This window comes from Phalacrocorax carbo (assembly GCF_963921805.1).
Source record: "Phalacrocorax carbo chromosome W unlocalized genomic scaffold, bPhaCar2.1 SUPER_W_unloc_1, whole genome shotgun sequence".
In the NCBI taxonomy this organism is placed as follows: domain Eukaryota; kingdom Metazoa; phylum Chordata; class Aves; order Suliformes; family Phalacrocoracidae; genus Phalacrocorax; species Phalacrocorax carbo.
The window spans coordinates 1,312,415-1,333,351 of NW_026990243.1; the positions used below are offsets into that span (position 1 = coordinate 1,312,415).

The 20,937-nt window shown below is 45.6% G+C and overlaps 2 protein-coding genes across 2 annotated transcripts in view; one reads left to right on the forward strand and one right to left on the reverse strand.

Annotated features, from left to right (window-relative positions):
* The window catches only part of LOC104047827 (NAD(P) transhydrogenase, mitochondrial-like), an 849,989-nt gene that overhangs the window by 771,884 nt on the left and 57,168 nt on the right, over positions 1-20,937 (forward strand). The gene's annotated exons all lie outside the window — the stretch shown is intronic.
* Positions 1-20,937, reverse strand: part of LOC135310808 (potassium/sodium hyperpolarization-activated cyclic nucleotide-gated channel 1-like) — a 281,354-nt gene that overhangs the window by 135,938 nt on the left and 124,479 nt on the right. Inside the window, exon 3 of the mRNA XM_064439797.1 lies at positions 14,042-14,203. Within this exon, the coding sequence (XP_064295867.1) occupies positions 14,042-14,203 (162 nt within the window). The remainder of the gene's footprint in view (positions 1-14,041; positions 14,204-20,937) is intronic.

The following is a 20,937-nucleotide window of genomic DNA, read 5'->3' on the forward strand; positions in this document are numbered from 1 at the left end:
TGTAATCACAATAGGTACACAATAAGTATTGCGTGGTCACAATAAGTGATTGCAACAAATAAGCACATATACAGGTTTTTATTAAAGATATTTTTGCTGGACAAACAATGCATCCCAGAGATAAACACTTTCTTATAAGAAAATAAAAAAAAACAGTGTCAAAACAATGGCATGACTAATGAAAGAATATATAAATCCTTCAAGAAATCTTTTTTTATGAAAAACTGAAGTTCATAAAATAACACTATTGGGAGAGCTAAAAACTCAGAGTGCATTAAAGACACCATATCTTTTTTTCTGCTCTTTTCAGTTTGTGAAAGGAGCTGGATATGATGCAAAACACTGTTCACTTAACAAGCCTCAAGCATTTATGAAATACTTTTATAATTCAACCACTGAGAAAAGCTTTGAATTTTCAGCAGTGGTTATCTGATAGTCAAGAACAGGTGATGATAACTGTTAGGTAGAATCTCCATTGCCATAGAAAATATTTGCAATATTTCTTGTTTAGAAAAGGGAACTCAGCAAAAGGAACTGCATCTCTGTATCCTATGAACAACTCAGACTAGACAGCAAATTATGTGAAGCATCTGGTCCCAAATAAAATGACAAATGAAAATGAAATGGTTTTGGCAGTGGACATTTAGCTTTCTGAGTACTATCACCATTCTCTTGGAATCAACATGACTTCACATGGCCACTCTGCCAGTCCTGCGTTCCCATGTGAATGAACGCTCAACAGCTGAATCATTAACTTGAATGCAACCATACAAGTATATCTACATTGCATTCAGGGCTCAATTTAGCATATCTGCAAAGTCCTGTGCTGTATGAACTCTACAGCAAACATGCCATAAATTTCCACCAGGATTTTGGTATCTCTTGAGAGAGAGAGACAAGTTAATCTCAAGTTTGAGTACACTTCCTTAGTCCTGGGATGGAAAGGAAAAAGGGGATTTCTTTTGTCTTCGGCATTTCTACTCTTTTCTCTTTGCTCACCTTCCTACCTCTTCCCCAAAACCTCTTGTACTCTTCACCGGAAAGTGAGGTGCACTAAAACCATTGATGCATAATTCTAGTTTCATGTTCACTCTTTTGTATACCCTGTTTCACTGCATTATTTTTACCTGATTAGCAAACATGTGGGTTATACCTTCTTTAACTATTGCGTGTAGTGTTCAAAAAAATATTCTTTGTTGATGATCAAAGAAACAAAAGTTCAAAAACATTAACTCCTTGTTCTAAATTATCTACTTCCACTAAGATTTTTATAATCTAAAGAAGAGGGGAAAAATGTACTTTGAATAAGTCAAATCTGGAAAGAGTTATGGCCAAATCACAAATAGGTTTAATTATTCTACACTCTGTTTCCACAGATTAGTGAAAACAGAAAAGAACTAAATAGTAAATTACTAATTTTCCATGGGGTTAACTTTCTTTAGCCAACTTGCCTTCTCACAACTTTATATTCATGAGAATGCTGTTCCATTCACATAGCAATGGTAATGCCATTTAAATGTACAAAAATGCTTGGAAAGCATACGGGATACCTTTGCAGCTATAACATAAAAAGTAAGAAAACGTCTATCTGCACTAAAGAATTAAAATCACAGACTCACAGGTTGGAAGGGACCTCAGGGATCATCAAGTCCAACCTTTCTGGGAAGAGCACAGTCTAGACAAGATGGCCCAGCACCCTGTCCAGACAACACTTGAAGGTGTCCAACATGGCCGAGTCAACCACTCCCTGGGGAGATTATTCCAATGGTTGACTGTCCTCACTGTGAAACATTTACCTCTGATGTCCAATCGGAATCTCCACAAGAGCCACTTGTGTCCATTCCCCCTTGTCCTCTCCATGGGACTCCGTGTAAAAAGGGAGTCTCCATCTACTTTATAGCTGCCCCTTAAGTACTGGTACATGGTGATGAGATCCCCTCTGAGCCTCCTTTTCTCAAGGCTGAACAAACCCAGTTCTCCCAGCCTATCCTCATATGGCAGGCTTCCCAGTCCTTTGATCATCTTGGTGGCCCTTCTCTGGACCCCTTCCAGCCTGGCCACATCCTTTTTGTAGAGTGGGGACCAGAACTGGACACAGTACTCCAGGTGTGGCCTGACAAGCGCTGAGTAGAGCGGGATAATGACTTCTTTATCTCTGCTGGTGATGCCCTTGTTGATGCAACCCAGCATCCTGTTGGCCGCCTTAGCCGCAGCAGCACACTGTTCGCTCATGTTGAGCTTTCTGTCCACCAGGACCCCCAGGTCCCTTTCCACAAAGCTGCTCTCCAGCCAGGTGGATCCCGGTCTGTACTGCACTCCTGGATTATGTTTTCCCAGGTGCATGACCTTCCACTTGTCCTTGTTGAACTTCATAAGGTTCTTGCTGGCCCACTCTTCCAGCCTATCCAGATCTTCCTGCAGAGCAGCTCTCCCTTCTGGAGTGTCGACTTCCCCACTCAACTAGGTGTCATCCGCAAACTTCATCAGGCTGAACTTGATGCCGTTATCCAGATCAATATAAAGATATTGAATAACATTGGGCCCAATATTCATCCCTGGGGGACTCTACTAGTGACAGGTTGCCACTTGGAAAAGGAGCTATTTATCACCACCCTTTGGGTGTGGCCTGTCAGCCAGTTCCCCACCCACTGCACAGACCACTTGTCTAAGCCATAACACATTAATTTCTCCAAGAGGAGGCTGTGGGGGACCGTATCAAAGGCCTTGGAGAAGTCCAGGTAGACAATGTCCACTGCCCGCCTCATGTCAACCAGGCATGTCACTGTGTCATAGAAGGCCACCAGGTTTGTCAAGCACGATCTGCCTTTAGTGAAGCCATGTTGGCTTTTCCCAATCACGTGCTTCAATTGACTTGTGATGGCCCCCAGGAGGATTCGTTCCATAACTTTCCCAGGGATTGAAGTAAGGCTGATGGGCCTATAGTTACCCGGATCCTCCCTCGAGCCCTTATTTGTAGATAGGGGTAACATTTGCCTTCCTCCAGTCCTCTGGGACATCCCCTGTTCTCCACGACTTCTCAAAGATTATGGAGAACGGCCTTGCAATGATGTCAACCAGCATTCTCAACACCTTCGGGTGGATGGCATCAGGGCCTATTGATTTTTGGGGGTCAAGCTCCTGTACTAGTTCATGTACTAACTCTTCCTTCACTGATGGTGGGTCAGTGTTTGGATCAACTGGCAATTTTGTTCCCAAAGTCAGGGACCCTACAGTGCTATTAAAGACAGAGGTGAAGAAGGTGTTGAGGACCTCTGCCTTTTCTGCATCATTTGTCATTGATTCTCCTTTTCCGTTTGACAGTGGGCCTATGTTTTCCTTCTTTTTCTGCTTATGGTTGACATGTCTGAAGAACCCTTTCTTGTTATTTTTTATGTCTACAGCCAGTTTCAATTCGAGTTGGGCTTTTGCTTTTCTGACAGCATCTCTGCACTCTCTGGCTATGCTCTTGTAATTCTCAGCAGATAATCCTCCACTTCTCCATTTCTGGTGTGCTTCCCTTTTGGATTTGAGTAGACCCAGGAGGTCATGGTTGAGCCATGGGGGCCTCTTTCTCTGCTTACTTCCATTTCCTTTGTAGGGGATAAATTGGCTTTGTGCTTCCAAGAGAGAGTTCTTGAAGAATTCCCAGCACTCACTAGCTCCTTTGTATTCCATGGAAGCTTCCCATAGACTTGTGTATATCCAGGTTCCTCAGGCGGCCATGAACCTGATCTTCCCTTACAGTGGGAGGGGCTTTATCCCCCTGGTCTCCATCCTGCAGTCCATCGACTTGGGAGGGGTGAGGAGAAAGGTTACTAGTGAAGACTGAGGCAAAAATTTTGTTGAGTACCTCAGCCTTCTCCTTGTCCATTGTTACCAGTTTGCCAGTCGTGTTTATCAGCATGGGTACACTAGCTTTTACTTTCCTTTTCTGGCTGACATACATCTGACATACCTATAGAAGCCCTTCTTAGTATTCTTTGCATCCCTTGCCAACTTCAGCTCCAGCCACACTTTGGCCTTCCTGACCCCACCCCTACAAAACCAGGCATCACCCCTATACTCTTCCTAGGACACCTGTCCCTGCTTCTACTGCCTGTTCATTTCCTTTCCTGCCTGTGGTGGGCACAGGTCAATGGAAACAAAAATATCTCAACTGTCTGATATATGAAAGTGCCTCAGTTGAGAATGACATGACCCAGAATGATGTATCTTGCTTTGATTTTTTTCTAATGTGTAATGTACCTGGACAATGAGGTGCTGAATAGCCAGAAATAGACAGAAACTCTGTCCCATATAAAACCTGGCTATAACTGTCCATCAGTTGGGACTTACACACCGTGTTTTTGTAATTCACTGCAGCTGAAACCAAATGCAAAATGCAAAATCTTGGTTTGCACAGACTGACTATAGGAGAGAATCACAGTGTTTTTCTGTTCTTGTGCCTCCCCTGGTTTCAGCTGAAGGTTTTACTCCTAATTTTCTAAAGAACTCTTGGCTCAAACTTTGATGTATGATAAAGCTGTTTGGTGTATGAGTCATTATGGAAATACACTAGTTTGAAGCAATGCAGATCAGACAGCTGAGGATAAATCATACAAGGAGCTGTGGATAATAGGCTTTCTGAGCCAAGGAGAAATTCAGCAGTATCATTAGGGAAGTCTGTGAAACTTCTTCAGAAAAGACCTTTTTTAGGAATGAACCTCACAATCCTAATGTTAAAAAAAAAAACCCTAGGAACAGCATCAGAGAGCCATATACCCTCGCAGATGTAATTGTTATTTTGTCTGTAATGGATTGGTTGGAACATGACTTAAAATGAGCAGAAAAAAACCAGCTGCTGTTTACTTTTATATTGTATTTACTGGTTTTCTTATTTTGAGTAAGCGCACTGGTTTTCTTATTTTGAGTAAGCGCACTGATATTCTGGAAGAGTTCAAGATCCTGCTTGTCAATAGTAATTCATCATTAATAAAGTTAGTGCAATCAAATGGCAGTAAAGATATAAAAGTGGGCAAGTGGGATAACATTTAGAAAAAATAAAGGAAGATACCCGCTCTGGCTTTCATTTCATAGCAACATGAAAGCCAATGTTATGAATTAGTCAAGAAGGCAAATCTGAGAGTGCAAATACAATCTGGGTTTAATATTAATATTACTAATATCCCATTGTGATCTGAACATTTTTGTTGAACTACTTAGTCTGTAGGTTGGTGCAGTATTAGCCAATGGTGATATTATTCCCTTTTACACAGGAGGCTTTCTATTTCATTTCATAGTCTACGTCATGATACACTGTGACATTTTTATCATCCTTTCAAAGACAAAAACCCAATTAATTTGTTTTGCTCTAAAATGGTATTCAGTCTCATTGTTCAGAGACGCAGTAAGCAAGCTGCAACTTGGCTTCATTATCCTATTGTTTTGCGACCTTAAATTTAACTTATGTTATTTTTCTTAACTATGAGCATGCCTATGGAATTTGAGTACTTTCACATATCAGATTGTACAGAAGAAACAGCTTTCAGGAGAAGGCTTTTAGAAGAGGTTTTTGCACTCTGCAGCCTGAAGCAAATAATGTGCAAGACAGAAGACAGCTATGGGCTGGAAGAGTATGCTGGGCTGTGTCAAATGAGGAGGGAGCATGTCATCCTCATGGCATCCTTACTTCCTTTAGCATCAAGTTATCTGCACATGCTCTGGCTTGCAGCTGACCACTGGCTGTGCTGCATATTGGAAAACTAATCTTTTCTGGCTGAGCATACATTGGCTTGAATAAATCTTCAAGGCAATGATCAACATGAATAAGTGTTAAAATTATACTTCAAAGCAAAGTTAGTGTATTAGCCTGAGGTCAGCCCTTGTAACAATGTCATTTTGAGGAATGTACATTGGAGCCACAGTGTGAATCTCAGGAAATGCTCACACAAACCCTCCCCTATTCAAAAAAAAAGATTGAAATTCAAAGAGGGGCAATTTTGCCTTTTTTTGAGCAGTTGTATTTCAGAATTCTTTGACACAGAAATTTGAACAAAACTCTAAATGTATGCAGGTGCAAAGAGTTATCTTTAGCTACTAATCTAATAAAATCTTTGACTAAAATCTGAGTAGAAGGAAATACTTTGACAGAATGGTTCATTAGCTGGAGCTAGGGAAAGACCTCCTCTTCCTGACAATATTGGCCTTTCACCATGGCCATCACTACCAGTTCACAGATAAAGAACTTAAGGCCAGAAGAAATAATAAGATTCTTATCTGACTTTCTGTTTCAACAGCATTTGAGTCTAAACCCCAGTATTAGGTGCAGTCATTTCAGTAACAAAAGTGTTTAAATTCAGAGAAGATTAAATTGTTATATGCTACAGTATACTGGGGGGAGTAAGGTACCCCTCTACCCAAAGCTCTTTGTAGTGTCAGGAACCTGATGCCTTTCCAAATTCCAAAGTTAGCAGTTGGTTAAAATCTGAATACACCAGCAAAGCATATAAACACCATCATCATCATCATCCTTCTATTCCCCCTATCATTTCAGAGGACTGATGTTCTGTGATGGGTTTTCTGTCTGTATTCAGTATTAAAGAATTCACTTCCAGAGCCTGGAAAGCAATTAGAAAATGTCTCATAACATCATGATGGGGTCAAAAGAAAGGTCTAGTTGTTTCCCCCAACAGTGGCCTTAAATATGCTTCTGACTCCAGGCTGTCAGTTCACAACTCTTTCTCTTGCCATAGGACTAAAAGATTGCCTATGCTGTGAACATAATCTCGCTCAGTTTTCAAAGTTCCCCACAATGTTCATTAATAGCAACAGTTGCCAGAGGAAAAAACAAAAGTGCAACTTTCAAAAAAGATCTTTCCAAGAGTATATGTGGCCTGTAAGGACAGAATATTGTTTCCATAAAAAAACTGAGTGCAGTCAGGCAGAAAGAAGGGTCTCCCTGAGCATGTGCACAGTGTGCACAGCCTTCTTAGATTAAATGCAGCCTTTATGGAAGAGAGAGAATTTAATAGTTCAGTGTCCTTTAAAGGTTAAATATTTTTACACTAAAACTGTAATCCAAGGTTTCCTTTCATTCTCTAGCATGGTTTTCATCCAGGTCTTTAAACAAGCTGGTAGAAAATGTACCCTTTCTAAATGTGAATGATGGATGTTACAAAGCAGAACTCAGAATGCAGCAGAATGCAAAGACATGCCAGTCAGCATTGTGGTGACCTACTTTTATTGTAGCAATCCCATTTTTTAAGATATATCACTATTTATTATTTTTTTTTAGGAAAGCTGCACAATAAGGTGTCAGAAACATGCAGCTTATCATTAAAGTTGTTGCTTGATGAATACAAATACTTGTCGTATGACTGACAATCTCAGTCAATGAGCTCCCATTGTAATGTGCAGTATCACAGTCCTAAAGGAACAAATACTGTTATGTTTCTACAATAGAAGTACGTTGGAATGAGCAAGTCGCCCATCTACAGAAAAGGTGTCATTTTATGGATTCTAAAAGTGTAAAAACTGGAGAGACACGTTTTCAGATGGCCAATGAGACAGTTGCTTGGGGCTTTTTCTTGTTGGTATAGGTACATTTCAATAACTTTTTCAGTGTATTTCCTATGAAAATGTTCTGTGTATTACCTCATTATCTGACTTCATAAAAGCTATTTAATTCATCACAGCCATTGTTTTTAAGGCACATGTCAAGCAAGCAGAACATCATTACCCTTCCTTATAAATAAGGCACAGCCAAATTCCACCCTTGAACTGTCCATTCACACACACAAATGTATCATAGAACTAAATCTATATTATTTCCCATATTTTGCTTAGAAAAAAACCCATGTTGACAGTTAAGTTGGGAACAACTTGGTAAAGGGCTTCATGAAATGACCCAGAAGTTATTTACAAAACAAACTGAGGACAACATTAGGTGAGACCAATACAAATAATATACCTTCAGGAGCATTCTGAAACTACAGTCTACATTGAAAGCACTGATAAACTGAGTGTTTCCAAATTTCTTTTGGTGGCTTTTTTGAGGGAATGAGGATGAATAAATTAAAATGACCTTAAAACTGAAAATATTCTCTGGCTCATTTACTGAAAATGCGTCAATATAATGTTATCAGTGACAAAGGCTACAAAACAAACTTTCGCTCATTAGCAAGCCAACCGACAAAACCCAAAAGTAACCTTGAATAAATTGCAGAGCAGTGTATTACTAGACATGTATTTTTACACCTAGATCTGTAGGGGAATAGACAGGGATCGGCGACCGGAAGATCACGGGCTGTGACGGAAAGATAGACTCCTCCCCATAGGAGTGGCAGGAACAGGAAGCGCAAGAGCTATATAAGCGTGTGACGCAGCTAAATAAACGGACATTTTGTATCCATCATATTGATGTCTGTGCATCACTGTCCCCAGGGTGGGTAGAGCCCTGTGTCCCGGAGATATGCGGCCCAAGATAAGTTCTCCCATAGAAGCGTACAGCAACAAGTGGTGACCCCGACGTGATCGGCGGGGCAGCACGGCAAGTTCGCCGGGGGGAAAAGAGAGCTTGGGGCACACAGGGGTGGGACGGGGAGCCGCAGGACGGCGGGCGCGCCATGGAATCAGTCGTAAAGGTACTGAAGGGATTGGGGAAGGAATATGGAACTTGGATTTCGAAGGCGCCTACCTCAAAGGCCATCCAATGGATGATTACGCAGGGGCTCATACGGAGTCCCGCAGACATATTTAATAAAGATAATTGGGTGAGAATTAAAGAGGAGTTAGCCGAAAGGGCTATGATGGGAAAACCCCAGTACATACAGCTCTGGGGAAAGATACACCGATTACTATTGAAAGCTCGGGATGATCAGGAGACGTGGCAGCAGGCGCGGCTGTGCCTGCACGGTGCTACAGGCGACAGTAGCCCGGAAAGAGACCCAAGAGGGGCAGTGGGGACGCAGACGGGGCAAGCATCGCGGGGGATGGGGAAGAAACGGAGAGTTCGGACGGAGTAGCCTGGCCAACTACTCAGTCTGAGGCTCCCAAAGAGGTGGATCGGGAAGCGGCGGTGTTCCCTGTTGAGCCAGCAGGACCCTTGGAATGCCCCCCTGCATACCCCTGGGACGATTTGGCACAGGCGCGGGTACCTGCGCGCGGGGAGGGTGACGTGGCAGCGGACGCAGCGGGAGTGACGGAGCGGAAGGAGGAGGGTGATCAGCGCCGGCAGCGGCGCCGCCCTCTGCCCGACCCTCGAGACTGGCTCCCGGGGCAACCCTTGAGATGGGAGTCAGGCGAGGAGGATTGGGGTGCCTGGAGGGGAGGACAGGGTGGGTATAGATCAAGCTCGAGTAGCAGCGAATCAGAAGTTGGGGGAGAAACCGATGTCCACATGTGGGAAGATGGGGCAGATTGCCTGCAGCGTGCAAAAAAGAGGCATAAGGCAGCAGGGACTCGGAGGACCAATCAGAAGGAGGGAGGAGAGAGATTGCCAAGAGGGGAGGTCTGGAGCGCTGCAGCTCCGGAGGGGTCTGCGGAGGACGTGCTGCGGCAGCTGCAGCAGGCTATGCGCGCACTAGGGGAAGTAACTCGGCGGCATACAGGACTCTTAACGAAGGGGGCGCCCCAGCGACAGTCAGTCGAGTTACCTAACTGGCGACTGATAGCCAGAGATTGTAGCCTCGATGGCGTAAGGATAGAGATTCCCTGTCCGGATAGCTCCTGGAGGAGGGTCAGGGAGCTGCAAGTGGTGATGGAGAGTTCCCATAGAGTGTATAGCGAAGTGGGCAGGTATTAAAAAAAAAAAAGCAGAACCTTGGCAAAAGATACAGCAAGGACTAGCAGAGCCATTTACAACGTTTTGTGACAGGTTGCAGAAGGCTATTATAGAATCAGAATTGCCACCAGCAGCCAAGGAGGCAGTCCGTATGGATTGCCTCCAAAGTCAAGCAAATCCGCAGACACAAGATGATGTCCTCCACACCCTGGCGGCAGGGGCATCATTTGGTCAAACCATCAGGCATGTCTTGCGCCAGGAGGCATTGAATCAGCATGGCAGTGTGGGAGCGCACATCTGCCAGAACCCTGACTGTGGAAGCGAAGAAAGGGTGCTGGTGCAAGCGGCCGGGGCGGGGCCGAGATGTCATTTGTGTGGACAGCTAGGGCACTTTAAAGCCGGGTGCCTGCTAGCGGAAAGGGGAGGACGTAATGGAGGAGGAGCGCACCCAGTAGGGAGGTGCTGGGTGTGTGGGAAGCCAGGACACCTGGCAAGAGATTGTCCAACCACAAAGCCGGGAAACGGCCAAAGGAGGGCGAAGCGAGGGGGATTCGCGCCTCCTGTGAGTCAAATGGCCCCCATCATGGTGCCAGTGCCAGGAGCTTGGCCCACCGTAGCGGGCCAAGGGGGAGTGAACCTTCAGGCAGGGGAGCAGAACCAGCAAGACTTGCAGGTTACAGCCCCTGCGTGGTCTTGGTCATAGGCTGTGACGAGAGACCCATGGCGGCGGTGATGATTACCCTGCAAGAGCCAAGTTGCCCGGCACGGCTATGCATGGGAATGTTAGTGGATACCGGGGCGGATGTCACAGTGATGCCACTCGAATGGTGGCCACCGACTTGGCCCCTCACCATGGGAAAACGTATCATAGGGGTGGGAGGAGAACAACAGACGAGGACTAGTACTTGCCCTGTAAAACTCGAAGTCATGGACGAGGAGGCAGGGAAGCTCCTCACGGCCATAGTGACCATACTAGTAGCAGATGGGGTAGCAAGCCCCTTGTTGGGGTGGGACGCCCTTGCCCAGATTGGGATCGGGTTGAAAAATTTAGCATAAGGGCCACTGCCTCAGAGGGGCTTCGTCAGCACAAGTTGGCGTGGAAAACCGAACAGCCCGTCTGGGTGGAGCAGTGGCCCCTGACAACAGAGAAAATAGAGGCTGTAAGAGCTATAGTAAAATGAGAGCACGAAGCAGGGCACCTAGAGCCCTCGATGAGCCCGTGGAACACCCCTATATTTGCTGTAAAAAAGAAAGATAAAAACCAATGGAGGGTGCTGCATGACCTTAGAGCAGTAAATCAGCAAATGGAGGACATGAGGCCTCTCCAACCTGGCCTACCAGATCTGAGTGCTGTCCCAAAAGGATGGCGAGTCATTGTTTTAGATATCAAAGACTGCTTCTTCAGTATTCCGCTACATCCAGATGATAGGAAGAGATTTGCCTTTACTCTGCCCGCGGTGAACCGCGCAGAACCAGATAGTAGATGGCAGTGGACAGTACTTCCGCAGGGGATGAAAAATTCTCCAGCGATCTGCCAGAGGTATGTGGCTTCTGCATTGCGGCAATTAAGGCAACAGTATCAGGAGAGAATCTACGTGATCCACTACATGGATGACGTCCTCATAGCTGCGCCCACCGAGGTGTTATGTGAACAAGTCTTTTCAGACACCCAAAGGGGCCTTGAGGGACAGGGCCTCAAGGTAGCTGAGGCAAAGGTACAGCGAGGACCAGTGTGTGGATTTCTGGGTGCTAGAATAGAAGGGGATTGCATACAAGCTCAGCCTATTAAACTTACACCTAAGGTTAAAAATTTACACGATGTACAGAAGCTGGTAGGAGCACTGCAGTGGTTGTGGACATTTGTGCGCGTCACCTGTGAGGAGATGCAACCTTTCTATGCGTTGCTGAAAGGGACCGACCCATGGGAGCCCAGGAGTTTAGACCCTGAGGCAGTCCAGCAGTTGCAGATGATAGAACGTCGAATGCAAAAGGAAGGAGTATGGCGGTGGGACCCTCAGGAGGAATTAATCGCAGGTTGGATTCTGACCGCTGGTGGAGGATTAGGATTGCTATATCAAATACGGGCGGGGGAAGAAAAACCACTGCGATGGTTATATCAGAAGGTTCCCAACGATGCATTCTCCACAAAAGTCAAGGTAGCTGGGGGAATGATTTGGCGTCTGTGACGGGAAAGCAAGGGAATCTTTGGGAAGGAGCCAGATAAGCTCACAGTGCCGTGGAATGGGGAGAAATGGTGGAAGGTAGTAGAGAGTGAAGAGGATATACAATTGGCGGTATACTCGTACCCAGGAAAAATCGTCACAGGCACGGTACAGAGGTGGGCCAAGACAGCCAAAGTGGTGGATTTAAGTGTGGATAGTAGAGTTTTGGATACCCCTCACCCAGGACCAACATATTTCACAGACGCTTCCTCGAAGACGAACAGAGCGGCGGTAGTGTGGAAAGAAGGGAATAGTTGGATGCGCCAGACGTATGAGGAGCAGGGTAAAAGTGTGCAGTGGCTAGAAGCGAAAGCGCTAGAGATGGCCCTGCGAAAGGATAGACATCGGCATATAAATGTGTGCACGGACTCCTTATACGTGTATAAATTAGTCACGTCCATGAAACGAGAGGGTGTACCACACACGGAAATTGCCTTGATGCTGGAGGTTGCTTTATTGCAGCGAGGAGCAACTGTGACAGTAATTCACATTCGCAGTCATCAGACGGGGCCTGGACCACTGATTGAGGGGAATCGCATGGCTGATGAGGCAGCCGCGGGAGTCTGGACATTGACGGAGGCAAAGAAACTACATGAACAACTGCACCTGGGTGCTAAAGCCTTGGCAAAGGAGTGTGGCATCTCAATAAGAGCGGCAAGAGAGGTAGTAGCCACCTGTCCTTACTGTCAGCACTCGCCATTGTGGGAGGCAGGAGTCAACCCTCGAGGACTGGAAGCAAATGCTATCTGGCAGACTGACTTTACTGAATGTCCACAGTTGGCCCCCGGACGGCACCTGGCAATTACAATTGATACATATAGTGGAGTCATCATGGCTACTCAACATCGGAAGCAGACCGCAACGCAGTTGGCTGCGCATTGGAGCACGGTGATGGCGTGGCTTGGAAAGCCCACCAAGATAAAAACAGACAATGGACCATGCTTTCAGGCTCGAAGTACCGAAGAATGGTGTAAAGCTTGGAATATTGTATTAAAACACGGCATTGCTTACAATAGCACGGGGCAGGCAATAGTTGAACACGCTCATCGCACCTTGAAAGCAAAAATAATACAGCTTGGGGAGGGGTATACGGGAGCTATACCCGTAGCAGCTCAGCAAACTATTTTAATGCGTGCATTATATTCGCTTAATCATTTTATACGCGGGCAGGAGCAAGTTACAGCAGTGGAGAAGCACTTTGGCAAAGCTCAAGCAGGCGAGCGCTATCCGCAGGTACGAGTAAGGTTCCCAGGCAGTGAGCAATGGGAGAGAGGATGGAAACTGAGATGCCTGGGGAGGGGCTATGCCGCGGTTGAGAATGAAGGGCGCATAGAATGGGTGCCTGCAAAGTGTGTGAAAGCAGAACTGTGCAAGGATGTACAATGAATAATCCCTTTCTGAGTTGTCTCTTTGCAGGGTCTGCTGACATGGATCCTCATGCTAGCCGTACCATTGGGAAAAGAAATGAGCTCCTTGACAAGATCGCGAGCAATATTGCAACGAGAGCGACACTGGGAAAGGGCGGCAAAAGAGAGATATGAACTGGGATTGGATAGCAATAATTGGGGGGATCTTGTTGTGTGTAGTAACCATGGTTACTTGTGGGCTGCCATTGTTATGCTGTGTTATAAGACAAATCAGAGAGCGCCTGCAAGAGTTACATGAATATAGACCTGACTGCAATATGTATCCGCTTATGCAAGTAGCTTTGTAGAACTTTTAGCAGCATGGGGTGGGGGATATGTAGGGGAATAGACAGGGATCGGCGACCGGAAGATCACGGGCTGTGACGGAAAGATAGACTCCTCCCCATAGGAGTGGCAGGAACAGGAAGCGCAAGAGCTATATAAGCATGTGACGCAGTTAAATAAACGGACATTTTGTATCCATCATATTGATGTCTGTGCATCACTGTCCCCAGGGTGGGTAGAGCCCTGTGTCCCGGAGATATGCGGCCCAAGATAAGTTCTCCCATAGAAGCGTACAGCAACAAGATCTGAAGCTAACTGTTTAGAAAAATACTGTTTAGGAAGCACAATGAAAAATGAACAATACTTACAACCATACCGTTTAGGGACACCCAGCAATCTGGTGGGAAATCCTGGAGTAACGGTACTAAAAACTGCAGACAACCATCCCAGTGGCACAGCAGCAGCATCATTCCAATCAGATTAAAGATTCTCACCACAGCACTGGCCAGATCGTATGTCATGTGGAAAATCTGTAGGCAAAAATTACACATGATGTATGTGAAGCAAATCAGAAATGCAAACCATTTACTTCTCATCAGGCAGGGTAAAGAGAAAGAAGTATCACCCTGAACTTTAAGAAAGCTGAGAGTTCTCAGCAAGGCCCATTAATTTGGGCAGAGAGCTGTGCTGACACACCTGACTCTTGGTTGCACCCCAATGTTATATAAGCTGCTGAAAAGGGCTTATTTTGGATTCAGTCACCAACTGAAGTATTTTCTTAAAGCCTACAACTTCTTTCAATAAAAGCAAGTTTCACAAATTAAAAAGAAAAAGTTGGGAAGCATGGTAAAGGTAGTGAGACCATTACTTGTCTGTGAACTTGGTGTCTAAATACAAAGTTGTGGGAGATCCAAATTCAATGACGTGTTCTGAAAAGATTCACTTTCACATTTCTTACCTTCATAAAAGCACCAAAATCTGAGTGAAGAAACAATATAAGTAATTTTACATATTTCTGGACTTCTGTTTATACACTGTGTATTTATTAATCTAATTTGCACATACCAGTCTACCAAGAAAAAAATGACACTGAAGCATTTCATTGCTCTTAATCATTGGCAGTTTTCCAAAAACACTGAAAATCCTGAAACACCTGTAGTAGCTAAGTTTATGTCAAACTAATATAATAATTTGGATTTCAATATATTGCTCCATTCAAATGTTTGCATTTTAAAAGACTTACAGCAACAGTTATATATACTCTTCAAAAAAACCAGATATTTTCAAGTTTGTCATGGGCAGGATCGTTGGACAGAATTAGCATGAACAGCAGCAGTCAGCTGCCAAATATTATGGAGAAAAACATTATATTTAGCACTTTTCTTCTTTATTATTTTTAAAGCATTTCCAAGCTGCAAATAGAGCCATATTCTTTACTTATTTCATAGTTCAGTCAAATCAGGGTAAATATGCTGTATTTTAATACACATAATTATCACTATCCAGGAGTTCAGTTTAGAAGAATAATGTCTGTCTGATATTTCATGGAATTTTAAGTAGAAAGTATTATTTAATTGTACAGATAGACATAGAAATCAGAGGCTTTAGTGCTGAAAACATCATATTGTTACAGGTATACAGCCATATGCCATTTTCCATCTGTACATTAAAAAAATTTACACATAAAAGAGGGAATGTTTGTATCATGACTTTTACTTATCTAAACTGAAAGTGGAAATTAAAGTACCCACGCTGTAAATGACTGCAAGTGCAAATATGGAGAGTGTGTTAAGGTGCTTTTCACCATCATTTTCTGTTAGTAGGAGTCTCCTGGTTTCGGCTGAGATAAAGTTCATTTTCTTCATAGTAGCTAGTATGGGGCTATGTTTTGGATTTTTTGCTGGAAACAGCAGTGATAATGTGGAGATGTTTTAGTTGTTGCTAAGTAGCAGTTACACTGGTCAAGGACTTTGTCAGCTCCCTGTGCTCTGCCAGGTACACAAGAAGCTGGGAGGGGACACAGCTGACCCCAACTGACCAAAGGGATATTCCATACCATATGATGTCATGCTGAGTATATAAAGCTGGGGGACATTCGAAGTTATGGCGTTCATCTTCCCAAGTAACTGTTATGCTTAATGGAGCCCTGCTATCCTGGAGATGGCTGAACACCTGCCTGCCCATGGGAAGTAGTGAATGAATGCCTTGTTTTGCTTTGTTTGCATGCAAGGCTTTTGCTTTACCTATTAAAATGTCTTTATCTCAACCCATGAGTTTCCTCCCTTTTACTCTTCCAACTATCTCCCCCATCCCACTGTGGGGGAGTGAGTGACCGCGTGTTGCTTGGTTAATGACTGGGGCTAATCCACAACAGTCCTTTTTGGCACCCAGTGTGGGGCTTGGAGGCTTTGAGATAACAACAGATTTGGTACAGATGATGGACAGAATGCTTCCCTTCTCCCAGTCCCCAGGGACTTCACATGACTGCCATGACTTCTCAAATATCACGGAGAGTGGCTTAGCGACTACATCAGCCAATTCCCTCAGGACTCTGGGATGCATCTCATCAGGTCCCATAGACTTGTGTATATCCAGGTTCCTCAGGCGGCCATGAACCTGATCTTCCCTTTACAGTGGGAGGGGCTTTATCCCCCTGGTCTCCATCCTGTGGCCCACCAGATTGGGACGGATGAGGAGAGAGGTTACCAGTGAAGACTGAGGCAAAACCGTTGTTGAGTACCTCAGCCTTCTCTTCATCTTTGATACTAGGCCGCTGTTCTTGTTTATCGGGGAGGGGTAAGCCTACTTTAACTTTCCTTTACTTGTTGATGTACCTGTAGAAGCCTTCCTTTTTATTCTTTGTATCCCTTGCCAAATTCAGCTCCAGCTGTGCCTTGACACTCCTGATCACATCCCTACACAACCAGGCAGCATCCCTATACTCCTCCCAGGATACCTGTCCCTGCTTCCACTGCCTGTGCAGTTCCCACTTGCTCTTCAGTTTGACCAGCAGGTCTCTACTCAGCCATGCTGGTCTCTTCCCTTGCTTGCCTGATTTCTTACACCTGGGAATGGAGAGCTCTTGCACTGTATGGAACACATCCTTAAAGATCTGCCAGGTCGCCTGTTCCCTTGTCCCTGAGGACCATTTCCCAGGGGGTCCTGCTGACTAACTCCTTGAAAAGCTGGAAATCTGCTTTCCTAAACTTTAGGGTCCTGACTGTACTCCTCACTTTTCCCGTATCCCTCAGGAGCGTGAACTCCACCAATGCGTAATCACTGCAGCCCAGGCTCCCTCCAATCTTGATGTCACCGATGAGCTCGCTTGCATTGGTGACCATCAGGTCTACTATTGCATCCCCTTGGGGAGGGCTGTCTATTACCTGGCTCAATAAGTTATCCTCAATGCATTCTAGGAATCTCCTGGATTGCCTACAGCTCACCATGCTACTTTTCCAGCAGATGTCGGGGTGGTTGAAGTCCCCCAGTAGGACGAGAGCCTGCAAGCATGAAGCCTCCTGGAGCTGGAGGAAGAAGGCTTCATGAGTAGGCTCCCCCTGATTAGGCAGCCTGTAGTACACACCAACCACAAAGTTCCCTTTGTTGCCTCTGTCTCTGATTCTTACCCATAAGCTTTTGACTTGCTCGTGGTTATTCTTCAGGGGCAGCTCTTCACACTGTATCGATTTTTTGATGCAGAGGGCAATGCCTCCCTCCCTCCTTCCTCGCCTGTCCCTTCTGAACAGCCTGTAGCCATCAATAGCCACATTCCAGCCATGGGATTCGTCCCACCAAGTTTCAGTAATGGCAACTAAGTCGTAGCTTTCTAGCAGCACAGTAGTTTCTGACTTCTCCTGTTTGTTTCCCATGCTGCGTGTGTTAATGTAGAGGCATTTCATCCAGGCTGTGGGTTGTGTCTCCTTCTTAGTGGAACACCCCTTGATACCCTTGAGGTGTTTTATGGAAGTTTCCTTGTCGGTGCCTACTACCTCAGGTGCCCCCAGGTCATCTCTGCAAGAGTTCGACTGTGCTGCAGTGCCCCCAGCACACCTCTGGGCAACAGGTTGAGGGCTCATACTAGCAGCCCGTCCCTCTAACCATTGTCTATCGTCCCACAGCTTGTCACAGGCAAGCCTGGTATGTTCCCCCTCCCCCTTCACCTCTAGTTTAAAGCCCTGTCAATGAACTCCGCAAGCTCCTGAGCAAAGACCCTCTTTCCCCTTTGAGAAAGGTGGCTCCCATTTGATGCCAGCAAGCCTGGTGCCATGTAGGCCATCCCATTGTCAAAATCCCAAAGTTGTGTTGGTGACACCAGCCACAGAGCCATGTGTTGATAGACTGTGTCCACCTGTTCCTTCCCACTTCACTGCCCATAACTAGAAGGAGGGAGATAAAAATAACCTGTGCCCCAGATTCCTTCCCTAAACATCCCAAGGCTCCGAAGTCTCTTTTAATCACCCTTGGGCTATGTACTGAAACTTCATCACCACCCACGTGGAAGGGCAGTAACTTTCCCCCTTTGAATCTAGTTTAAAGCTCTATCAATTAGCCCTCCTAGCTCCTGAGTAAAAACCCTTTTCCTTTTCTGAGAAAAGTGCATCCCATTGGATGTCAGCAGAGCTGGTGCTGAATAGACCATCCCATGTTCAAAAAACCCTAAGTTCCACTGATGACACCAGCCTCAGAGCCACATGTTGATCAGTTGGGTCTGCCTGTTCCATCCAACATTCTTCCCTGCTGCTGAAAGGATCAAACAAAATACTACTTGAGCACCTGATCCTTCAACCAACTGCCCCGAAGCTCTGATATCCCTTTTGACTGCCTTTGGACTTCTCTTTGCTACCTCTTCTCTGCTGACACGAAGAACCAATAGCTGGCAATAGTCTGAGGACCTTACCAGACTAGGGAGTTTTCTAGTGAAATCTCTTACCCTGGCCCCAGGGAAGCAGCAGACTTCCCTGTGGGTTGGGTCCAGTCAGCATACTGGACCTTCCATTCCACTCAGATGGGAGTCACCTATGACAACTACCCTTCTTTTTTTTCTTAAAAGGAGTGGTTGTGATGCAGGGGGTAGGCTGCCTAGACGACCACTCCATCCCAGAAGGACCGTCGTCTACATAGAATCACAGAATCACAGGTTGGAAGGGACCTCAGGGATCATCTAGTCCAACCTTTCTGGGAAGAGCACAGTCTAGACAAGATGGCCCAGCACCCTGTCCAGACGACTCTTGAAGATGTCCAACATGGCCGAGTCAACCACTTCCCTGGTGAGATTATTCCAATGGTTGGCTGTCCTCACTGTGAAAAATTTCCCTCCACTTCTCCATTTCTGGTGTGCTTCCCTTTTGGATTTGAGTAGACCCAGGAGGTCATGTTTGAGCCATGGGGGCCTCTTGCTCCGCTTACTTCCCTTTCCTTTGTATGGGATAAATTGGCTTTGTGCTTCCAAGAGAGAGTTCTTGAAGAATTCCCAGCTCTCACTAGCTCCTTTGTATTCTATGGAAGCCTCCCATGGAATCCCTCCCAATTGAGCCCTCAGTGCACTGAAGTTTGCTCTTCTAAAATCCAGAACACTTGTCTTAGAGCTGACCTTCAGCACACTCAGCAGGATCCTGAACTCCACAATGTTGTGGTCACTGCCCCCAAAGCTATCACTAACCGAGATATTACAAAGCAGGCTTTCTCGGTTTGTGAATAGCAAGTCCAGCAATGCCTCATTCCTGGTTGGCACATCTAACATTTGTATCAGGAAACAGTCCTCTACGCATTCCAGGAACTTGGTGGATGATATGTGAGCTGCCGTATTGTTCTTCCATCAGATGTCTGGGTAGTTGAAGTTACACATCAGGACCAGGTTCTGTTGGCCAGAAGCTTGCTTTAGTGCCCCAAGTATCGCTTCGTCGGCTTCGTCACCGTGGTTAGGAGGTCGATAGCAGATGCCCACTGTGAGGTCCTGCTTGGAGATGACCCCTTTGACTTTAACCCAGAGGCATTCGATAGAGCAGTCGCAATCACCATAGTTGACCTCGATACATTCAAGGTTTTCCATAAGGTAGAGTGCAGCTCCTCCACCTCTTCTACCTTGCCTGTCCTTACGAAAGAGCCTGTAACTGTCCATTGTGATCCCCCAGTCATTTGAGTTGTCCCACTGTGCTGGTTTTGGTGGAGAAGGGGTTAATTCTCCTCCCTGTGCGGGGGCAGTTACCTTTCCAGCTTCCCGCACTCTGCCCATGACGGCTGACCCTGACTGGCCAATGGCACATTCATTCCATACCATGTGACAGCATGACCAGTATATTAAGGGGGGGCAGTTTGCAGCTCGGGAGAGGCACAGCGTCAGGTCGGTGGGCGGTGAGCAGCTGCGTCGCGTGCAGTTTGTTTCGGCGGTTCATTCTCCCCTCCCCGCTCCCTTTCCCCCTTCCTCCTCCCCCCCCCGGATTTCGCGTCTCTAGTTGTCCTACTTCACATTGCATTTCTGTTGTTGTATCTTTTAATTTTAATTATTAAACTGTTCTTATCCCAACCCATGAGTGTTACCCTTCTGATTCTCTCCCCCATCTACCAGTGGGGGAGTGAGCGAGCAACTGCGTGGGGCTGAGCTGCCTGCTAAACCACGACAGTCTTTTTGGCGCCCAACGTGGGGCTCAACAGTTCAAGAAAACAACAGCTGCTGGTCACAGCACCATGTTGTCCTTTTTGCAGTTGGTGTTAAAGATTGGTTTTGGTTTCTTTATTCTGCTGTGTTCTGCTGTGATTAGTAATGTTTTGCCTATGAGATTTGTTATGCAAACACTTGTTTTCAGCTTTATCTGGTATTTGGGGTTTTGGCTGAAACCGTTACTGTACTTTGGATACCACCTTGTTGAGGCAATTAGCAATTATACCTCCTCCTCTGAGAGATTTTATATGGAGGAAATACAGAATAGTACCTCTGCAACTTTCTTCTATGATGTCTCTGCCTCTATTACAACAACCTTTTTGTATCTTGAACATCCTTGGGAGGTTAAGGTGCACTTATTGTTAGTTTCTGGGCATGTTGGGCATATGAGCCAGAAATCTGCCCCAAGGCTTGATAGTTAGGAGTGGCAGGGCATGTGGGATAGCATGGGCAAATACCTAGGGCAGTGGGCGCCCCAAGTGTTTTGGAGTTTCACCCCCGAACAAGTGAAGAATCCTGAAAAACTAGTAGATTTGGAGAAAGTAGGTTGTTATGCTGGGAACTCCAGAGAGACAAAGATAACTGCAATGTGCTGGGGCCTGGCCC